This window comes from Dermacentor albipictus, chromosome 6, assembly GCF_038994185.2.
Source record: "Dermacentor albipictus isolate Rhodes 1998 colony chromosome 6, USDA_Dalb.pri_finalv2, whole genome shotgun sequence".
In the NCBI taxonomy this organism is placed as follows: domain Eukaryota; kingdom Metazoa; phylum Arthropoda; class Arachnida; order Ixodida; family Ixodidae; genus Dermacentor; species Dermacentor albipictus.
In genome coordinates, this window is record NC_091826.1 from 45,811,687 (window position 1) to 45,829,275 (window position 17,589).

Genomic DNA, 17,589 nt, shown 5'->3' on the forward strand with positions numbered 1-17,589 from the left:
TGGCATGAAGTCCGGGTGAATCTTGCGCGCAAGTCGCAGTTACGCCCCAAAGGCGAAGCATTGATAGCGATCAGCAAATATTACGCGAGGTAATGTTCGTAGATTTATGGGCAGAAATTGCAGTACTACTGGCAATGAACAAGCTCGCGTGATGTCACGCACCCAACGACACTCGCGAACAGAGTTCCCTCAACGGCCGCCAGGGCACGCAGTCACGTGACGAGTGCCGGCAGTTGAGAGCAAGCGTGCTTTGTTCTTGTTTCCTAGTGAAATGACGCAACCCACTCTGTGGGATCGGCCATCAATCGGGCGGTGAAGGAACTGTGAGCGTTTTTTTTTAAATTCCCAGTATGAACGTTCTGTGCTGCCACTGTATGCACCTTTAACTTCACTCCAACTGTGCCGCCCCTCGGAGAGAAATGAAAGTTGTGCACAAAGTATTGCACAACTGCACGAATTAAAGTTCGTAGGTTTATCGGTCGTACATTTGCAGTAAACATTCGCTCACTAATTGGCAAGCACGGTTTCACGCGTGCTCGGGCGAACACGGAACAGATCTCGCTCGATGACCGAGAACACGTGATTTCGCGACGCTGGTGGGATGTAAAGCCCCTCTATCCGCGCGCCACCGCCGCTCTCTTAAGTACCGCCAACCGCCTTTTCCCCTCACACCAAATCCGGTTCCGGCATTTCCGCTTCCGGCATTTCCGGTTCCGGCATGTCCGGTTTTAAGATTTCCGGTTCCGGCGTTTACGCTTCCCGGAGTTGCGCTGCGAGAATTTCCACTGTGATTGCAGACGATGGTGAGACGCCCGTGCTTAGCAACCGGTGCTAATTTGAGTAGCTCGCTCTAGCCATTCCACCAAGCCATTCGTGTGCATCTACGTGCTTGTTTGCGTACGCTGCGCCCGCACGCTTTGCCTGTCGTCCCTTTTCTCTGACAAAGTGCGGAGAGCCATGGGCTGGGGCACAACACACGAACATAATTCGCCGTACACATCTGCTCGCGTCACAACACTAACACAATTCGCCGTACACCTTTGCACGCGTTACAACACGCGCGCACGCACCGATTCACTGCACACCTCCGCGCATATCCCACAAGAAAAGCACACTTGCTTTAACCATGTCACTGAATGCCTTCCACGCAAATTTGAACTTGTTATATTTCATAGCTTCACGTCATTGCAGTTCTTCACGCAGTGCACGCACTTGGGACGTTCGTTACCTTCAATCTGCCGTACGAGACAAGTTCAACCTCAGAATCAACAGCATAAACTCTATGCGTCTGCCGTACAAATTGGCGTCGCGAACTCCTTCACTAAAGTCCCTCCTACGTGCTGGCTGAAGGGGATGTATGCTTCAAAACAAGAAGAATTCAAAGGTGGACAAGCTGTTGTATTCCGCTGAAGTAGTAGTTTGCGGTCGCTGTTTTCCAAATGCACGAAAAACGGGAGCGGTCTCCAAGCACCCAGGCACTGTATTCCACTCTACGTTGTCTCTCGAGGCACAACCCGTCGCAGGTTGACGCGAAGCAGCGAACACGACCAGATCGCCGATTACAATAGGCGGTGGTTCTTGGATGGAATCGCATTAACAGTTTCAACCGCAGCTGGTGCAATTAAAGCCTCTCCGTAGACGCGAAAGTAAACAACGCTAAAAACATAGCGCCACTTCCACTCGGAACAGGAAGCTGAAGCTACGTAAGTTCCGCTTGACGCCGGAAGCTGAGGGGGTGAGTGGGAGAGGAGCGTGGAGGAGGAGGGTAGGTTGGCGGTACTTAGCTTGGTCGGCGGTGGCGCGTGGATGTAGGGGCTTTAGTGGGATGGAGTGTGCAAGTGGCCAAAGCGAACGCTTCTGCCGACTTCCCCTTCGACGCGCTTATTACGCGGCCTTCAGCACTCTGCGCTCGTGGAGACAGCGTGCGGTCAACGGCCAGCCATCTCGGCTCGCCAAACCTTTGCACTACCTCCAAGGTTCGGTGCGGGCGGCGCATGGCCGCACTAGACAGAGACGCGCGCTCACGTGCGCCCCCCCCCCCCCCCTTCGTGTAACGCTTCTGGTGAGCTCCAAGCGAGTACTAACTGCTTAATAAGTGGAAGCCTGTAAGCATCGCCGAGCGATCACGATGGTCGAGAAGCAAAGTGTCTTCAGCTTTAACTAAAAAAAAGAGTGAAATGTAACAAAGTACCAAACGTGTCGTAGTTGAAGTAGCAAGGTGTTTCGCGTTCACATATTTCAAGTTCGCCATTCAAGAAACGTGTGTGGCACAGCGTCGCCTTGCTCTAATTACGCTTGTACGAAAAAAGCACTCGTCGACACAAACAACCAGGTATCAACCAGTGAAATACACACAAACGGCGCCCTGCAATCATTCATTATGCTTTATCGCGTTACCGACACAGGCAAAAAAGAAAATTGCCGAGAGCTGGTGGGGCTAAACTGGACTCGCTTAGTGGGCCTTCGTGCAGGAGCACGAAGGTCCGCTGAGCTTCATCGAAAGGCTCTCCCTCATCAGAACAAGAATTGGCCTCCCTGGTACAGTACGCGGTCACTACCTGCACCACGACTCCTGCAATTAAGCTGCGGCCCTCAATCCTCGGCGGCTGCGCGCGCATCTGACTAAGGCGGCGGTCAGACCTGTGACGCGGCAGAGGATGCTAAGAATCTCTGGATATGGACAGGTCACCACTGGAAATAGAACCTTGCAACGCGCGAACCCTCTCGAATGAGGAATTACCAGGCATTGTCTGGCATATTAGTGGCGTTAGTGAGGTTAGAAGACCCGACAGTGCTGACTAACGGCGACGTCCTCTGATCCAGAAGGACATAGTGGGCGAAATTGAATTTTACAGCGTTGATGTGAGGGTAGCAGTCGTATAGTAATAAAGCTGAATATGGGAGGTATAGAATAAAGGCAGTAGAACACTGAAATCACCAAGCGCTATTACTTGGGGTGCAGGGCATTCCCGCTGCCACATCCTAAATTAAATAGGCCGCAGGCGGTTACATTAAGGCTTCTGCAGACACGAACGTACCCTAACCCGGTCATCATGAATAAAATTAATCCGGACTGTGGGGTTTCAGTCTATTTTAGTAAGTGTGGGGGTTTGCTCGATTTAGAGCACATGCTTTGGCGCTGCTTGGTGTTGGCAGGTGATGGTTTTCGAGGTGAACAGTGGTGGCATCGGATGCTAAACACTGAAGTGCTGGCGGACCAACTCAGGGCTGTCCAGAGGGCCCGTGTGACGGCAGAGGGGCTCGGCCTCTCTGTACCGACGTGGGAGCGGCCCGCATCAGTCCCAGACTGATCCCTCAGCACCTAAATAAAGTTATTCATACCATACCATACCATACTACGCTCCAACCTCCACTCACGATGATGAAGGAATAGAATAGTTTGATGAAGATGCTGAATTAGTGACGAGAGGTGCAAACGCAGTATACTGTAGTCATGGGCGACTTCAGTGCAAAAGTGGACTAAAAGCAGGCTGCGAAACGAGCAATTGGCAGCTACGGATTCGATTCTATGAACACTAGAGCAGAGATGTTGGTAGAATTCGCGTAAAGGAATAGGCTCCGAATAATGAATACTTTCTCCAGGAATCGAGGTAACAGGCAGTGGACCTGGAAAAGCCTTAATGGAGGCACAAGAAACGAAATATATTTCATACTTTCTGCACATCCGAGCATAGTGCAGGATGCAGAAGGGTTAGGTAGGGTAAAGTGCAGTGACCATAGGTTAATTGGTGCAGTGCGAAGCACAACAGAGGGACACAAAAAGTATATTCTCGAGTATTCTGAGACAGTATGATTGTATATAAGGAAAACAAAAGCTAGTGCCGCAGCAAGGGGCTTCGTACTAGAAATGTCATGAGAGAGAGAATGAAGAGGAAAGGCAGGGAGGTTAACCAGAGAAATGTCATGCATTTTTGGAACTGTATGTGGGCCAAAGCTTCCGCGTGCCTTAGCAGAGGGCACACGTGCCTAGAAGGTTACGAAGAAGAAGAAGTTGAATCGAAAGCCGTTTCGCGTTTCGCCGAGATCGAGTTCCTCGACCGAGAAGAACGTCTCCTTGCGTCTAGCTGGCACCATGAGCGAAGGAGGCACGTACTCCAAGGCAGAAGGAAAAGACTCCAAGGCGCTGAAGCGCCATCGGAGTCGCTCCCGGGCCGGCACGATGACCTCGGCAACGTCCAGGAGGAGGTGAGCTGCTGCGTTACTGGGTCCTTTAATTTCGATGGTGTAATCACCATGGTGCCACAACCTCGGATGCCGCCTGGCGCCCTGCTGGGGCAATCAGGAGTAGTCGTCTGCTATATCTCGAATTTGCGAACAATTTTGTTTTCCAGCTGCTGTAAAAAACAACGTTCGTAACAACGTCGCGTTCTTCGCAGTTCACGCACGGCGCTGGATCAAGCCCATTTTATCTAAGCACGGGCTTACTGAAATTTAAGAAACATTAATCTCTCGCTTCTTTCAGACCAAACCACTCGCCAACAGAGCTGGGCAAATGATCTTTTTTTTTTCTGCCAAACCCAACACATGATTCCTTCTCACGTCAGCCTCATCCTCACCTGGTAAAAGTTTACCCCTCTCCACACTGACCCTCACCCTCCGCTAATAATTTTTCTCCTTTCCTCATCCTCAGCTAGATGGGTCGCCTCGTTCGTCGTCATACTTAATTCTTGCGTTTATTGAAAAAACAATATGCGTAGAAACCATCGATGACCATTGGCAAAGTATGCGAGTAGCCCGAACGAATGGACGAACCAACGAGAGAGCAACAGTCCCCTGCTCCTTCCTCCGGCCCCTCCCCAGAACCCGGTTGCAGATTCACAGGGATGACCAGTGGCAAACGTAGAAAAAAAGTGGCGTAATCTTGTCTTGAATATACAACAAAACGCCATTTTTGACGCATAATATCTCCACAGATCAACTATAGAAATGAACCTATGATAACATGCAGCGCAATCATCAAGTGGACCGTCGCCTAACCTACCCATGATACACGCGACCACTGTCGAAAAACAGGCTCGCCTCAACGTTCTCGAAGATAGGGCTTGGCACTTAGCACTTAAGAGGTACGGTTCTTTCGCAGATGCAACAGGGGTTCTAATCGCGATGCAAATCGCCATTATCGGACAAGCGCAGCACCGGTTTCTATGTGAAGTTTTTTTAAAATCTGCGCCCGCCTCTATCACAGAAGCCAAAATTACTTCGTGCAACCGTCATCGCGTCTTCGGACTCTTTAGACTATGTATGAACAGGGCCCATAGATTTCCACCGCTTTTTTGTTTAGAGTTAATCACAAATTTATAAGTTTGCCGTAAAACACAGGAGAAATTATATGCGCAGGTCTTTAGGGCACGAATCGCAATTATTTTATTTGAAAATGTAAGAAAGAGACACTCCGCTCATCAGATGCAGAATAAAACAAGCCGGTTCTTTCTCAGCCAACTCCACTGCGATTACACGACTGCGGAAGTTTATTGGGTCCGGTATATCTCGTGGCCTTCGAGATCGCTCGAGCTACTTCCAGCACGCTTTTTTGGAGGCCATGCGTAGCTCATAGTATCTTAAGAAAATGGAGGAAACTCTGGTGCTAGTGCCTACGGCGACGTGTTCCCGGGCTGACTGAACCACCAGTAAGCGTTGTGGTTCAGTCAGTATGATGGGCGAGTGATGAGTATGTGAGTGAGTGAGTGAATGATGGGCAGTAAAAGGATTTGTCCGGCTTCGTTCTTCTGACTTTAAACGGCCATGCAAAGTTTATTATATTAATTTTTTTTGCCATGTACGGAAGAACTCGCATAGATTATGCATGTACGTAGAAAATTGTTCTCTGCCGGTATAGCGAAATACGATTTCTTGGAACTTAGGAAAGTTAAAGCTGGACGAAAAACGTCACAAGAACATGCAACTCACACAAACACGAACATTAGGAGATGCCCAGTATTCTCATCATCATCATCATCATCATCATCATCATCATCATCATCATCATCATCATCATCATCATCATCATTATCATCATCATCATCATCATCATCATCATCATCATCATCATCAGCCTGGTTACGCCCACTGCAGGGCAAAGGCCTCTCCCATACTTCTCCAACAACCGCGGTCATGTACTAATTGTGGCCATGTCGTCCCTGCAAACTTCTTAATCTCATCCGCCCACCTAACTTCAGTGTTCATCAGTATTCTCGTTGTAGATCAAACAATCGCTATGTCAGAGTTCTCTATATCAATTTTTGCATAAATCTTTATGGCGGCAGCCTCACTTTTGCCACGTGCCGTGCCAAGCCATGCACCCGTGAGCACAGACATAGCCAGAAATTGTTTTTGGAGAGAGGGTTACGCTCTTAAATGAGGAAGACGAGGGGATGAAAAAGGAAAGAACGGTAAAGCTACGGGGGCGGGGTCGTTCTCAGTGTGGCACTTCTCTGTTGAGTCGCATACCACAGGCTTGTGGAGAAACGGAATCAATTCGTAATTCAGGTTCACAAGATGAAAGTGACGGGCTTTTCTGGAAAGATCTCAACGCCAAATTTCGACTGCGATCCCCAAATTCAAGCTACATTAAAATGCGCAAATGAAAATCGGCTTTAGCGCAACTTTTGCTCAGAGGAGTGCACATGCTGATAAGGCGTCGTCCGATCGCCCCGTTGCAGAAAATCGAAGAAGAGGCATGCTGGTGAGACGCCAACACCGTCAACATCGCGTGTCTCCGAGGCGAGCATGCTCTTGCCATCCAACGCATCCACGCCCCTTAAGGAGGCCGTGTCGTCGACGACCATCTCGATCGACCCGGGAGCCGACCTGGCCGCCACCCGCAGCGCCACTTCGACGCCGGTGCCCGAGGTTGTTCCCGAGAACGCCACGACGACCACAACCCGCGGTGCGGCCGGGCCGTGCGGCAAAAGCAGCAGCGTCATTAGGGACAAGAAACTCGGGTCCATCGCGCTGGCTGCCGAGGCCTCGGAGAGCACCGGCATCACGCACGCTGCCACGGAGCCGGACATGGCGGCAGTGAGCACGTTTTCTCGATGTCTGGACGTGTCGTCGTGGCCCAGTTTAAGGACACGGGGCTAGTGCAGCAGTCGGTCGGTCGGTCGGTCGGTCGGTCGGTCGGTCGGTCACAAGAACATGCAACTCACACAAACACGAACATTAGACGATGCCCAGTATCATCATCATCATCATCAGCAGCAGCAGCAGCAGCAGCAGCAGCAGCAGCAGCAGCAGCAGCAGCAGCAGCAGTCTGGTTACGCCCACTGCAGGGCGAAGGCCTCTCCCATACTTCTCCAACAACCCCGGTCATGTACTAATTGTGGCCATGTCGTTCCTGCTAACTTCTTAATCTCATTCGCCCACCTAACTTTAGTATTCATCAGTATTCTCGTTGTAGATCAAACAATCGCTATGTCAGAGTTCTCTATAGTAATTTTTGCATAAATCTTTATGGCGGCTGCCTCACTTTTGCCACGTGCCATGGTCGGTCCGTCGGTCTGTCGGTCTTTCTGTCTGTCTGTCTGTCTGTCTGTCTGTCTGTCCGTCCGTCCGTCCGTCCGTCCGTCCGTCCGTCCGTCCGTCCGTCCGTCCGTCCGTCCGTCCGTCCGTCCGTCCGTCCGTCCGTCTGTCTGTCTGTCCGTCTGTCTGTCTGTCTGTCTGTCTGTCTGTCTGTCTGTCTGTCTGTCTGTCTGTCTGTCTGTCTGTCTGTCTGTCTGTCTGTCTGTCTGTCTGTCTGTCTGTCTGTCTGTCTGTCTGTCTGTCTGTCTGTCTGTCTGTCTGTCTGTCTGTCTGTCTGTCTGTCTGTCTGTCTGTCTGTCTGTCTGTCTGTCTGTCTGTCTGTCTGTCTGTCTGTCTGTCTGTCTGTCTGTCTGTCTGTCTGTCTGTCTGTCTGTCTGTCTGTCTGTCTGTCTGTCTGTCTGTCTGTCTGTCTGTCTGTCTGTCTGTCTGTCTGTCTGTCTGTCTGTCTGTCTGTCTGTCTGTCTGTCTGTCTGTCTGTCTGTCTGTCTGTCTGTCTGTCTGTCTGTCTGTCTGTCTGTCTGTCTGTCTGTCTGTCTGTCTGTCTGTCTGTCTGTCTGTCTACGCAGATATATTGTAGATATATTGTTGTCACTCTTCCTGTTGTTTTAATTTAGCACTTCTGACACCAATATAACGGCGACATGATGCTTGATGACTTAGAAGCGGGGGCGGCTCGCTCGTTGGGAATTTTAAAGCTTCGGTTGCCATCCGAAGATGTGTCTGACTATACTTGGATATTACGTCCAGTTCTTTTTTTTTCCTTTTTGTGCACTTTCACAGGCCACTGATATGCGAGATGTGGACGAGTTCGAGAATGTATTGGACCAGAGTCGACCAGTGTCCGGCTACGCCCCGATCGAGAAGGATGACAGGCTGGTGATGCCGCCGTCTTTGGAGGTGCCGTCACCGGCGGTAAGCCAGGAAAAGATTGCTGTATAGTTCGATAATATATTTGTATCACGATTTGTAGACCCTGGGCCCTTCCGGTTGTTGGTGCATACTGCATGGTCATTGCGTACTATCCTCGGTCACTATCATCAACTAGGTAGCCGTACTCTGCCTCGCCGACTCCGGGCACTGAAGCGAAAATTACGGGTCGCGACAGCAAACCAGGATAGAGAATCCGGAGAAAGGCTCATTCATTGTCACCCGGTAACCTCTCTCAGCGCGACGAAGATTTAAAGGAAGCTTGCCGGAAGTATTAGCAGCACGCAGTGGGAGAGTTCTCTTCCCTTCTCCGAACGCGCGCAATAGGCTCGTTTACTGAGTGGCTGATAACGAGCCCTTGCCTTTGCGGCACCGCACGGGGTTGTAGAGACGGAGCGCATAGGGACGAGCGCGTGTGTTCGTGGAACGATTGGCCGATGACGCAACCATTTGATCACTCTGTTACACCACGTGGTCCGCAATTCCTCCAGATATCGCGGCAAGCATGGAAGCGGCGCAATTTGAACCCGTGCCTCCTGAGGTGCCTTTGATTTTCTTTTCTGAACTGGCATGTGCATGCGCAGGTCTCTTACGATGGCCAGGACCCCACGCTGTCGCCGTCGCCCAAGCGCAAATCGCGCGGACAGAGTACGGTCACGTTCGGCGACGCGCAGTCGTACCGCCTCACGTCGGCCGAGCCGTCGACGAGCGAGATTCTGGGCCAGGGATCGCACCAGCTGCGCATCTTGGCCTGCGCCCAGCTGTCGCTCGGGGCGCTCGCCTTCCACTACCAGTCGATGCGGCTGCTGGCGCCCGTCGACGCGGTGGACCACTGGTGCAGGCAGCCGCCCGAGTTCGCCAACCAGAGCGCGCTGGCGTGGAAGAGCGCCTCCGTTCCCGTGGATCCCAGCGGCCACTACAGCAGATGCACCGTCTACAGGTTTCCCTACTCGCACGGCACGGGTGCGTAAATACACACAGGCGTGTTTACGGTTGACGAGTTTGCTGACAGTTCGTTATCGCCAAATGGGTGACCGTTTACGTTCGTGGGGTTTCGCAAGCTCGGGAAACTACACGCGTTGTGTCTTTCTTTTAGTACTGCATTGACAGCATTCGGTGACAGATCAGGTATGCAGCGATCAGGGACCCCTCAAAGGAAACGGGTGTACTACATGCGCCAGCGATCTGTCTAAATTTCGGTGGGTCGCACTGCTTACGGATTGTTCATGCGGTGCGCGATTCCGACGTCGCGAGAGTGCGCGAGGTTGATCACATAAAATCCCGCATCACAATCGCAGTCGTTAGATAGCTTTAGTTTGGGGGACGCAAGCGGCTTGCGTACGCAAGAACCAGGGGCGACGGTTCTGCGCATGCGCAGACGCAAACGTAGGGTCTGCGCATGCGGGGTACCGTCGGCCCTAGTTCTTGTGTACGCATGCCGCTTGCGTGCCCTAAACTAAAACACTCTGTTGCTTCGCCCGTTGGCCGATACTGCGATATAACTTCACGCAAATTCGCTCTCTCTCTGGACGACGCAGCAGCAGCGGCCACATCGGGCTCCGCGTCCTCCTCGGCGTTGTGGCCCGGGGTCGTCATCGGGCCTCGGGGCGAGCTCCCGTGCAGCGAATGGGACTACGACGTGCCCCTGGACGTCCTCACGGCCCTGAACGAGTGGGACCTGGTGTGCTCCAACGCGTGGCTGGTGCTCGCGGCGCGCCTCTACACCTACCTCGGAGGCGTCGTGTACGCGCCCTTCCTCGGCAAGATGGCGGACAGAACGGGTCGCAGGCCGGTCCTGCTCGCGTGCGCCGTGCTCGCGGTGACCGCCGCGGCGTTGACCGTGCGCGCGGACTCGTTCCTGCAGCTGGTCCTGCTGCGCATGGTGGTGGCGGGCTCGCTGAATGGCTTCTCGCTCGTTTCCATCGTTCTTCTGTTCGAGGTCACCTACGAGGCCAGCAGGTCGGTGATTGCGAATTTTTTTTTGACGACGAGTAGTCACGATATTCCGAATGTGGCGGCCATGACGTCAGCGGTCCCTTTTGTGACTGCCGGCAGTACAGCGAAAGCACGATGGCCTCCCAGTGGGTTGCAATGTTAACACCACATATCTATAGGCCTTCTTTTTTGATGGGCGCTGTAGCGCCGTCTAATTGCGTAAAGCTCCCTTTATTAATAGGCGTCTGCCTGTTTTAGCCGCGATGGGAGAGTGCTTCATGTGGCATCCCATGTTATACTCTCGGCGGCAGTCGACGCGGTGGCTGTTTTCGGCCTCGCGTGGTCTGCTTGATACAACGTGGCGTCTTCTACGTTAGAAACGGCTCCGTGAGACGTACTGAAGTCATCTCACTCGTTGTGGCCGGAGTTTCCGCTGCCGGTAAGGCGGACGGAGCAGATCGATGAAGGGCGTTGACTCTTGGCACTGGTGCAGCCACAACACTTTCGACCGCACCACGCCATAGTAGCTTGTTGTCGATGGTGACGCCCAGGAATTGAACATGAGTTGCACGAAGAATTGAATGCCCTCTGATATTCAGCGTTAGACGTGTTGACTTGCGTCTCACTCCTGGGAAGAGCATGAAGGCAGGGTTTTCCGCTGATAAAGATAGGCCAAGCGTCGATAAGTGGCAATCTATAGTGGAGATTGCGGCCTGGGCTATCCGGGTCAAACGTTTGTGTCGGTACCCCGAGATCGAAATGCAGATGTCATCTGCGTAGATGGACATTTGAATTGCCGTCCGACCTACTTTCAAGGCATCTGGAAGGCTGGCCATGGCAACGTTAAAAAGCAAGTGAGATTGGACACTTCCTTGTGGGACGCCGAGGGGAAATTCGTCCCTTGTCACTCATTATACTTCCGAGCTTAACTTGGACACATCGATCACTGAGAAATTCATAAACGAATCGAAGAGCATTTCCCGAGACGCCCATGGCTCGGAGTCTGTTGATCATGCCTGTATGAAGCACACAGTCGTAGGCCTTGGCAACGTCCATAAAGATGGCGAGTGTGGAAAGGTCGTCTACGCGATGGTGCTCGATATGGCTTAGTAGATCGAAGACACTGTCCTGGGCACTCAACCGTGGACGAAATTCGGTCATACATGATGGCAGTCTATTTCCTTGCTCAAGGTACTTTGTTAACCTCGTACATATTAGTCTTTCCTTCAACTTTGATGCGCATGATGTTAGCGATACTGGCCGATATGAGGTGATGTTTGCAGGATCCTTTTCGGACTTGAGCACTGGCACCACCCATGCTGTCTTCCACGCTTCTGGGATCTCTCTTGGGCTCCAGACGTGATTAAATATGTCCAGAAGGGCTCGTTTTCATTCGTATGGCAGATTTGTCAGCATCTGATTGCTGATCAAATCAGAACCCACAGCACAGCGTCTTCTTAATTTGCTAAGCGCCAAATCCAACTCACGAAAGGTGAACGGCGTATCCATGGTATGAAATGCTTCAGACAACAGAGGGTTCGATACTCGTGCTGATCTGCCAGATGTGTATACGTCTGCAATATCTTCAGCAAAGGTTTGGAAATCTTTTCCTTGCTTCAAAGCAAGTGCTTCGAATGGCCTGTGTCGGCGAATCTTTCCGGATAGGCTATTCATTACTCCCCATATCCTTGTCATGGTAGTAAATGCCGACAAACTCTCACAGAAAGCAGCCCATCTAACTCGTCTTAACCTTTTTGTGTGACGACGGATGACAGCGTTTATCCTGTTGTATTCAGTTTTCGCAGATGGATCTCCCGTTTTTCTCATTAGTTTTCGCTCCGCTCTCCTACGCTCTGCGCAGAGGTTGTTTAGTTTCAAATCAGGAGTAGGGAAATGATCTGGCAGTTTCAACATTGAGGTAGCCACTCTTTTGCTCCACAGCACATCTGCGAACAGCTCACCAGGGGAGTCATCCAACGCTTCTCTGTATGTGTCCCAGCGTGTCACAGCACAGAATTGTCACCCAGCAGTGTGAAATCCGGTGATGTTGGTTAAGATCGGAAAGTGGTCACTGCCCATCCTGTCTGGAGCCGTTGTTGACGATACGACAAGGTCTGTAGAATGGATCAGGAGGTCTATGGCTCTCCATGAATCTGGTAGTCTGAAGAAAGTCGGTTTGCCATCGTTCTCGATACATAAGTCAGCAGCATACGCGGCTGCGACAAGTTCCTTGCCTCGGGAATCTGCAGTCTTATCTCCCCAAAGCGAATGATGCGCGTTAAAGGCGCCACAGATTATTCTAGGAGAGGGGCAACGAATGCAAAGGTCCTTTATAAACGCCTCCATGGAGACCTTCCTGCGCGGACTTATATACGCCGACACCACACTGAGTTTTCGTTTTCCTAGGCACACTTGCACAGCGGCGACTTCCAAGAAGGTAGAACAAAGGTCTGGCACTGGTAAGGTGACGTGAGGTATTTCTCGCCTGATTTATATCACCGCAGTTCCATTTGCAAATGACGGTATACTCGGATTTGCATGTCTGATGTACCCTGGGATCGTCCTTCCATGTGAGAGAACGGCCTCCGAAAGGGCTAGAATTTGTAAAGGTATGTCTCGAAGGAAAAGGCTGAGTTCAGAAAGACGCTGTAGAATACCGGCGCAGTTCCATTGCATTATTAAGGGCATTTTTGGACGACCGAATGGACCAAGTGGGCGAGAAATTGCCGCTATGCTACTTAGGGTATGTGGAAGTAGAGCAGAGTATTACTGACTCAAGAGCCAGCACCGCTTCCAGCATATCCTTCGTTGAACTAGTAGGCATGTTCGCGACGTGGGAACGTAGTGCTGTGAACAAAGCGCGTATCGCATGATGGCAGTGTTCCTGCTGACTGTTTCCAAGTGGTACTTTTGCTTTGTGGCATCGTATCTTAGGATCGGCATACATGGAAGCCTGCGTAATGCTGTTTGTGAGTCGTACACACTTGAACATGCTTTTGAGAGGTGTACACTTACAGGATATTTCTAACTACACATTCTTTTTTTTCTTAATATGAATGTTCTTGGCATGTGAACCATAGAAAAAATACTGAGAAATCCCATATAGCGCTCTGACTAATGTAATTATAATACTTTTTCTACAGCTATTCTCGGTTTGATTTTCCAGGACGTTTCCGCGTTGTGACGTCAGGAGGGAGTACGTGGTCACGTGAGAGCAGGACATTGCGATTCTTCGAACTCGCCCAGGCTCACTTGGTGAACTCCCACGCTGCTGCTTGTTATGAGGCCGATGCAGGAACATATCAGGTGGCCGAGCGAGCCGGAGCTCGTGTCGGAATCTCGCAATGTCTCGCTTGAGCGTTCTCCGTGTCGTGACGTCACCACACGACAGAGGCGATACCGAAAGTGGTGAAGATTAGAGAGCAGATGAGTATACCTGATATTTCAGTTGACAATAAAAGAAAAAGTAAATGGAGGTGGGTAGGTCACTTAATGGGGAGGACGGTCTGCCGGTTGTCTATTAGAGTTATAGAAGGGCGTGCTAAGGGAAGGTAAGCGCAGTCGAAGACGCCCAACAATTAGTTGATGTGATGAAAAGTGGAAATCTGCAGGTATGACTTAGAATTAGCTAGCGCAAGATAGCGGTAATTGGAGATTGCTGGGAGTACCCTACATCCCGCGGTGGACATAGAAAGCCTGCTGATGTTGATGATGATTATGTAAAAGCGCAACCTTCAAGCCCCTGTCCACTAAGAGTCCCAGACCGATCCAATTGGAGAGGGATGGCCTTCGCCTCCCTCCCCGCCTTGTAAGATTAGCACTTCACCTCTCCATCACCCCCCTCCCAGACCTGTGCAAATAGCGCTTCTGGAACGATGTTGAGCCCACTTGAACAGTTGTCTGTTGAGAAGAGAGGTCCCCTTCAAGCTACGCTTGCTTCGCTCCTGCCAGAAGTCGCACTGCCGTTTCGACACTTAATGGCTTGAGCATGTCGCGACAAGCAGCGAAAACGCCTGTCGATGTGCCCTCACGTCTACACTCGAACGAGTGATGAACCCGATAAAGCTGCCGCGGTATAACGCAGGACTGACTACCTCTGCGGGGCGATGGCGGCGAGCATTATCTGCGGCTGGGCTCCTTGCCTTCTCAGCGCCGCCGAGCATGTGTTCGACCGAGGAACGCTGGCATTCGCCTTCCTCGTGCCGGTCTCCCTGCTACTGACCAGCTTCCAGGCCGTCCGGGAGTCCTCGCGGTGGCTGCTCGTCACCGGCGGCGTCGCCGACTTCATCGACAGGCAATACGCCACGTCCCCTCATGGAGGAGGGCGTCGCTCCGACGTCGAACTGCACCGTGGCGCTTTACGGCGGCTGCGTGATGCCAAGGCCGCCGCGACGGCCGAAGGACGTCGCACCACGGAGGCGTCTCTGCAATCTGGCAGCGCTGCCAGCACGATCGTCCTGCCCGGATTTGTGGCGAGGACCGCGTCGCTGTCGGTGGTCTTCTTAAGCCAGATCGTCATCATGAACGAGACGTGGGAATGCGGCGAACCGGAACGGGATCTGTCCTCGCCAGCTCCGTCCTCCTGGCGGGCGGCGGTCCTGGTGATCCCGCGCGCCGTGAGCGTCCTGCTGGCGGCTCGATTTCTGCGACGCTGCGAGCGCAAGAGGGCGCTGACGCTGGGTCTCCCGCTGAGCTGCGCCGCCATCGCGCTACTAGCCCTCGTCGAGCTGGCCCTCACGAGCCGCGACTCGTACGTCCTCGTCGTCGTCGGCGAGCTGGTGTTGGCCTCCGCGTTCGTCAACCTCGCTGTCGCCGGCGTCTACAGCCTCGAGCTGTACGCGACGGCCGATCGCGCCGCGGGCTTCGCCACCGTCTGCTCGTCGGGCGTTCTGGGCGGCGTCGCGCTGACGAGCCTCTTCGAGGGCCAGGACCCGGCGGTGCGGAAGATGCTCGGCCTGTCGCTGGCCATCGTGGCCTTGCTGCTGGTCGAGCAGCTGCCCGAGACCAAAGACGCCCGAGTGGCCGACGCGTTGTTCGACGCCATCTCGCAGCTCAAGCGCTACAGCATGTCGAGCTCGTCGAAGAGCTTCCCGGAGCCGCGTCCATCGACCGACTAATGGCTGCTTGCCCGAGGGGAAATTATTCGCGACCTGTAACTGAAATCCCCGCAGTTTGAAATGTGTCGCACTGTTGTTTCAATTTCGCGATCTGATTGTTGAAATTTCAAACGTATACGTAAAGAATTCCCCTCTCTTGTACGTGTCGCCGCGGCATTCAGTATGTTTCTTTCCCTTTTGCGTATTGTTTACCCCAGCTCTGTATCTCTGTCCAGCGTTCAACCACGAGTGGGAGGCAGACTTCATCCATATCGACACGTAATAGCGCTACACACGCAGCAAAGGCTGCTTCCTGTGACTTGTCTGTGCACCGAAGAGCGTGCGACCTAAAACCGTTCAGTAGTGGAGTTCTCGACACTTCCCTAGAACAGCAGAGACATTTCGCCAGGGCACCACTAACTTCTAAAGCGTAGACCTGGTTTATGATGTTTTTAGCATTAGTTGTATCCTCTGTGCTTTGGTACCTCGGTCAAGAACGCCTTTCATGATGAGTACAGCCGGTTTCGCTGCATGCATCAAGCCTTGCGCAAACGGTGTGTTTGCCAGCAAGTTTCGTGTCATACGCGTTGCTTATTGTTGGATTTAGTATTTCTAACTATATGTGTGCGCCTATTATGCCAGCGTCAGGGGCATATTAGACCCTTTGTGTTGAAGCTTAGGTGAGGACGTACAAGCGCACGCTTTTCATGCCGTCCACAATGTCGCTCACTGATTCACTTGAAAGGCAATGAATAATAAACCTCTATTCCACGAGAAAAAAGGAGGTATTAATATGTAATCTAAAATTTCCGTTAATGATACACTGCTATTGCAGACCTATTTGTGCCATCCTTCTGGCAGGAGTGAAGAAATAACGCATACCCTTGAGTCTACGAAAACATCGTCAATAGAATAGCCACAGTTGAGAGTTTAATCCTTTCCCCAATATTCTAGTGCGTGCTTTGTCTCATCTTAATCAAAAATAAAATATTGTGTAAACAGGACGTACGCGCATACGCACGCGCACACGCGCACACACGCGCACATTTGTGTGGGTGTGTATGCCAGATCGCTTTTAAGGAATCGGGACTTTTGTGTGTTTAACGTGAACACGCAGAGTATGCCCACAGAGTGCAGCGTATGGGGTGCCGAGTCCGAGCCAAGTAGGCCTCGTCTTAGAGTCGGCCTAACCACAAAGGGAACCGTGTGATGCCCAAAGTCCTCCTCTTCGAACGTTGGCTACAACCTGAGCCGCCTCTGCAGCTCTGGCGACTGTGCGGTCACTTCAAGTGTTGATTCTTCCTACGAACTTGTTGCCTTCTATTTGGGTGCAGCTCCAATTTTGGCACGGATAACCCATTTTCCCGCACAAGAAACGATGTTCGCTGTGATTGGCTGCCCTGTGCTCTCTTAATTTCTGAGTGTGTGCGAGTTATTTCTCGATACGAAAAGTCTTGAGAAGCTTATTAAACCTCCTTGAAATATCGCGTAATCGACGAAGCAAAGAAAAAAAAACCGCTGTGCCATCGTACCAACCACGTGACTCACGACATCATGGTGGCACCTCAGCAGCGTTGCGTTGATTGGTTTTCCAAGTTTAGTAAAAGTTGTTGAACGAGCGGTTAGGACAATGCGTGGGAAGAATAACATCAAGAATTTATAGCTCTCTTATTCTGTATTGTAATGAAACTACTATAGTGTCCGTTTCAACTGGTCTAATTCACATCCGTGGATTCTCCGCGGGGCGTGTCAAGCTTATCAGATCGAGGTCAAACAGCCGTCGAGTGTGAGGTGGTGGTGAAAAACTTTTATTGCTCTCAGACGAGAAGCACGCGGAGGCACGCACATGGGCCAGTCCTTAAGGGCCCGGCCCCTAAAATACTGGCTGGAATCCCTAGTACGGGACCCCAGTGGCGTCGGCCGCTGCCCGGGCGCGCTCGACCAAGGCCCTATGGGCCTGCTGGTCATAGCAGCCGAGGAGGGTCGCCTCCCAGTCCTCCCGAGTGGGGTTGGGGTGAGGGGAATAGCTGGGTTAGATGGGCAGGCCCACACCATGTGGTAGATGTCCGAAGACTTCTCCGCACAGTGCGGA

General features: G+C 52.0%; 1 protein-coding gene across 2 annotated transcripts; it reads left to right on the forward strand.

Moving 5' to 3' along the window:
• The first annotated feature begins 4,017 nt into the window (after positions 1-4,017).
• Positions 4,018-16,983, forward strand: LOC139061026 (solute carrier family 22 member 7-like). Of its 2 annotated transcripts, none has more exons than XM_070540447.1 (6): positions 4,018-4,206; positions 6,681-7,038; positions 8,320-8,451; positions 9,051-9,429; positions 10,005-10,425; positions 14,486-16,983. In XM_070540447.1, the coding sequence occupies exons 1-6, from the start codon at positions 4,094-4,096 to the stop codon at positions 15,516-15,518; spliced, it is 2,436 nt and encodes an 811-aa protein (XP_070396548.1). In that variant the 5' UTR covers positions 4,018-4,093; the 3' UTR covers positions 15,519-16,983. The 2 variants fall into 2 exon arrangements, with proteins under 2 accessions (XP_070396548.1, XP_070396549.1); XM_070540448.1 differs by having other exon boundaries at positions 10,008-10,425.
• The last annotated feature ends 606 nt before the right edge of the window (positions 16,984-17,589 follow it).

Bases quoted from the DNA above. Each gene is read 5' to 3' on its own strand.
- LOC139061026 (XM_070540447.1), top strand. From the start codon at position 4,094: ATGAGCGAAGGAGGCACGTACTCCAAGGCAGAAGGAAAAGACTCCAAG. The intron at 7,039-8,319 runs GTGAGCACGTTT...GCACTTTCACAG, and splicing joins CGGAGCCGGACATGGCGGCA to GCCACTGATATGCGAGATGT. The intron at 9,430-10,004 runs GTGCGTAAATAC...TGGACGACGCAG, and splicing joins TCCCTACTCGCACGGCACGG to CAGCAGCGGCCACATCGGGC.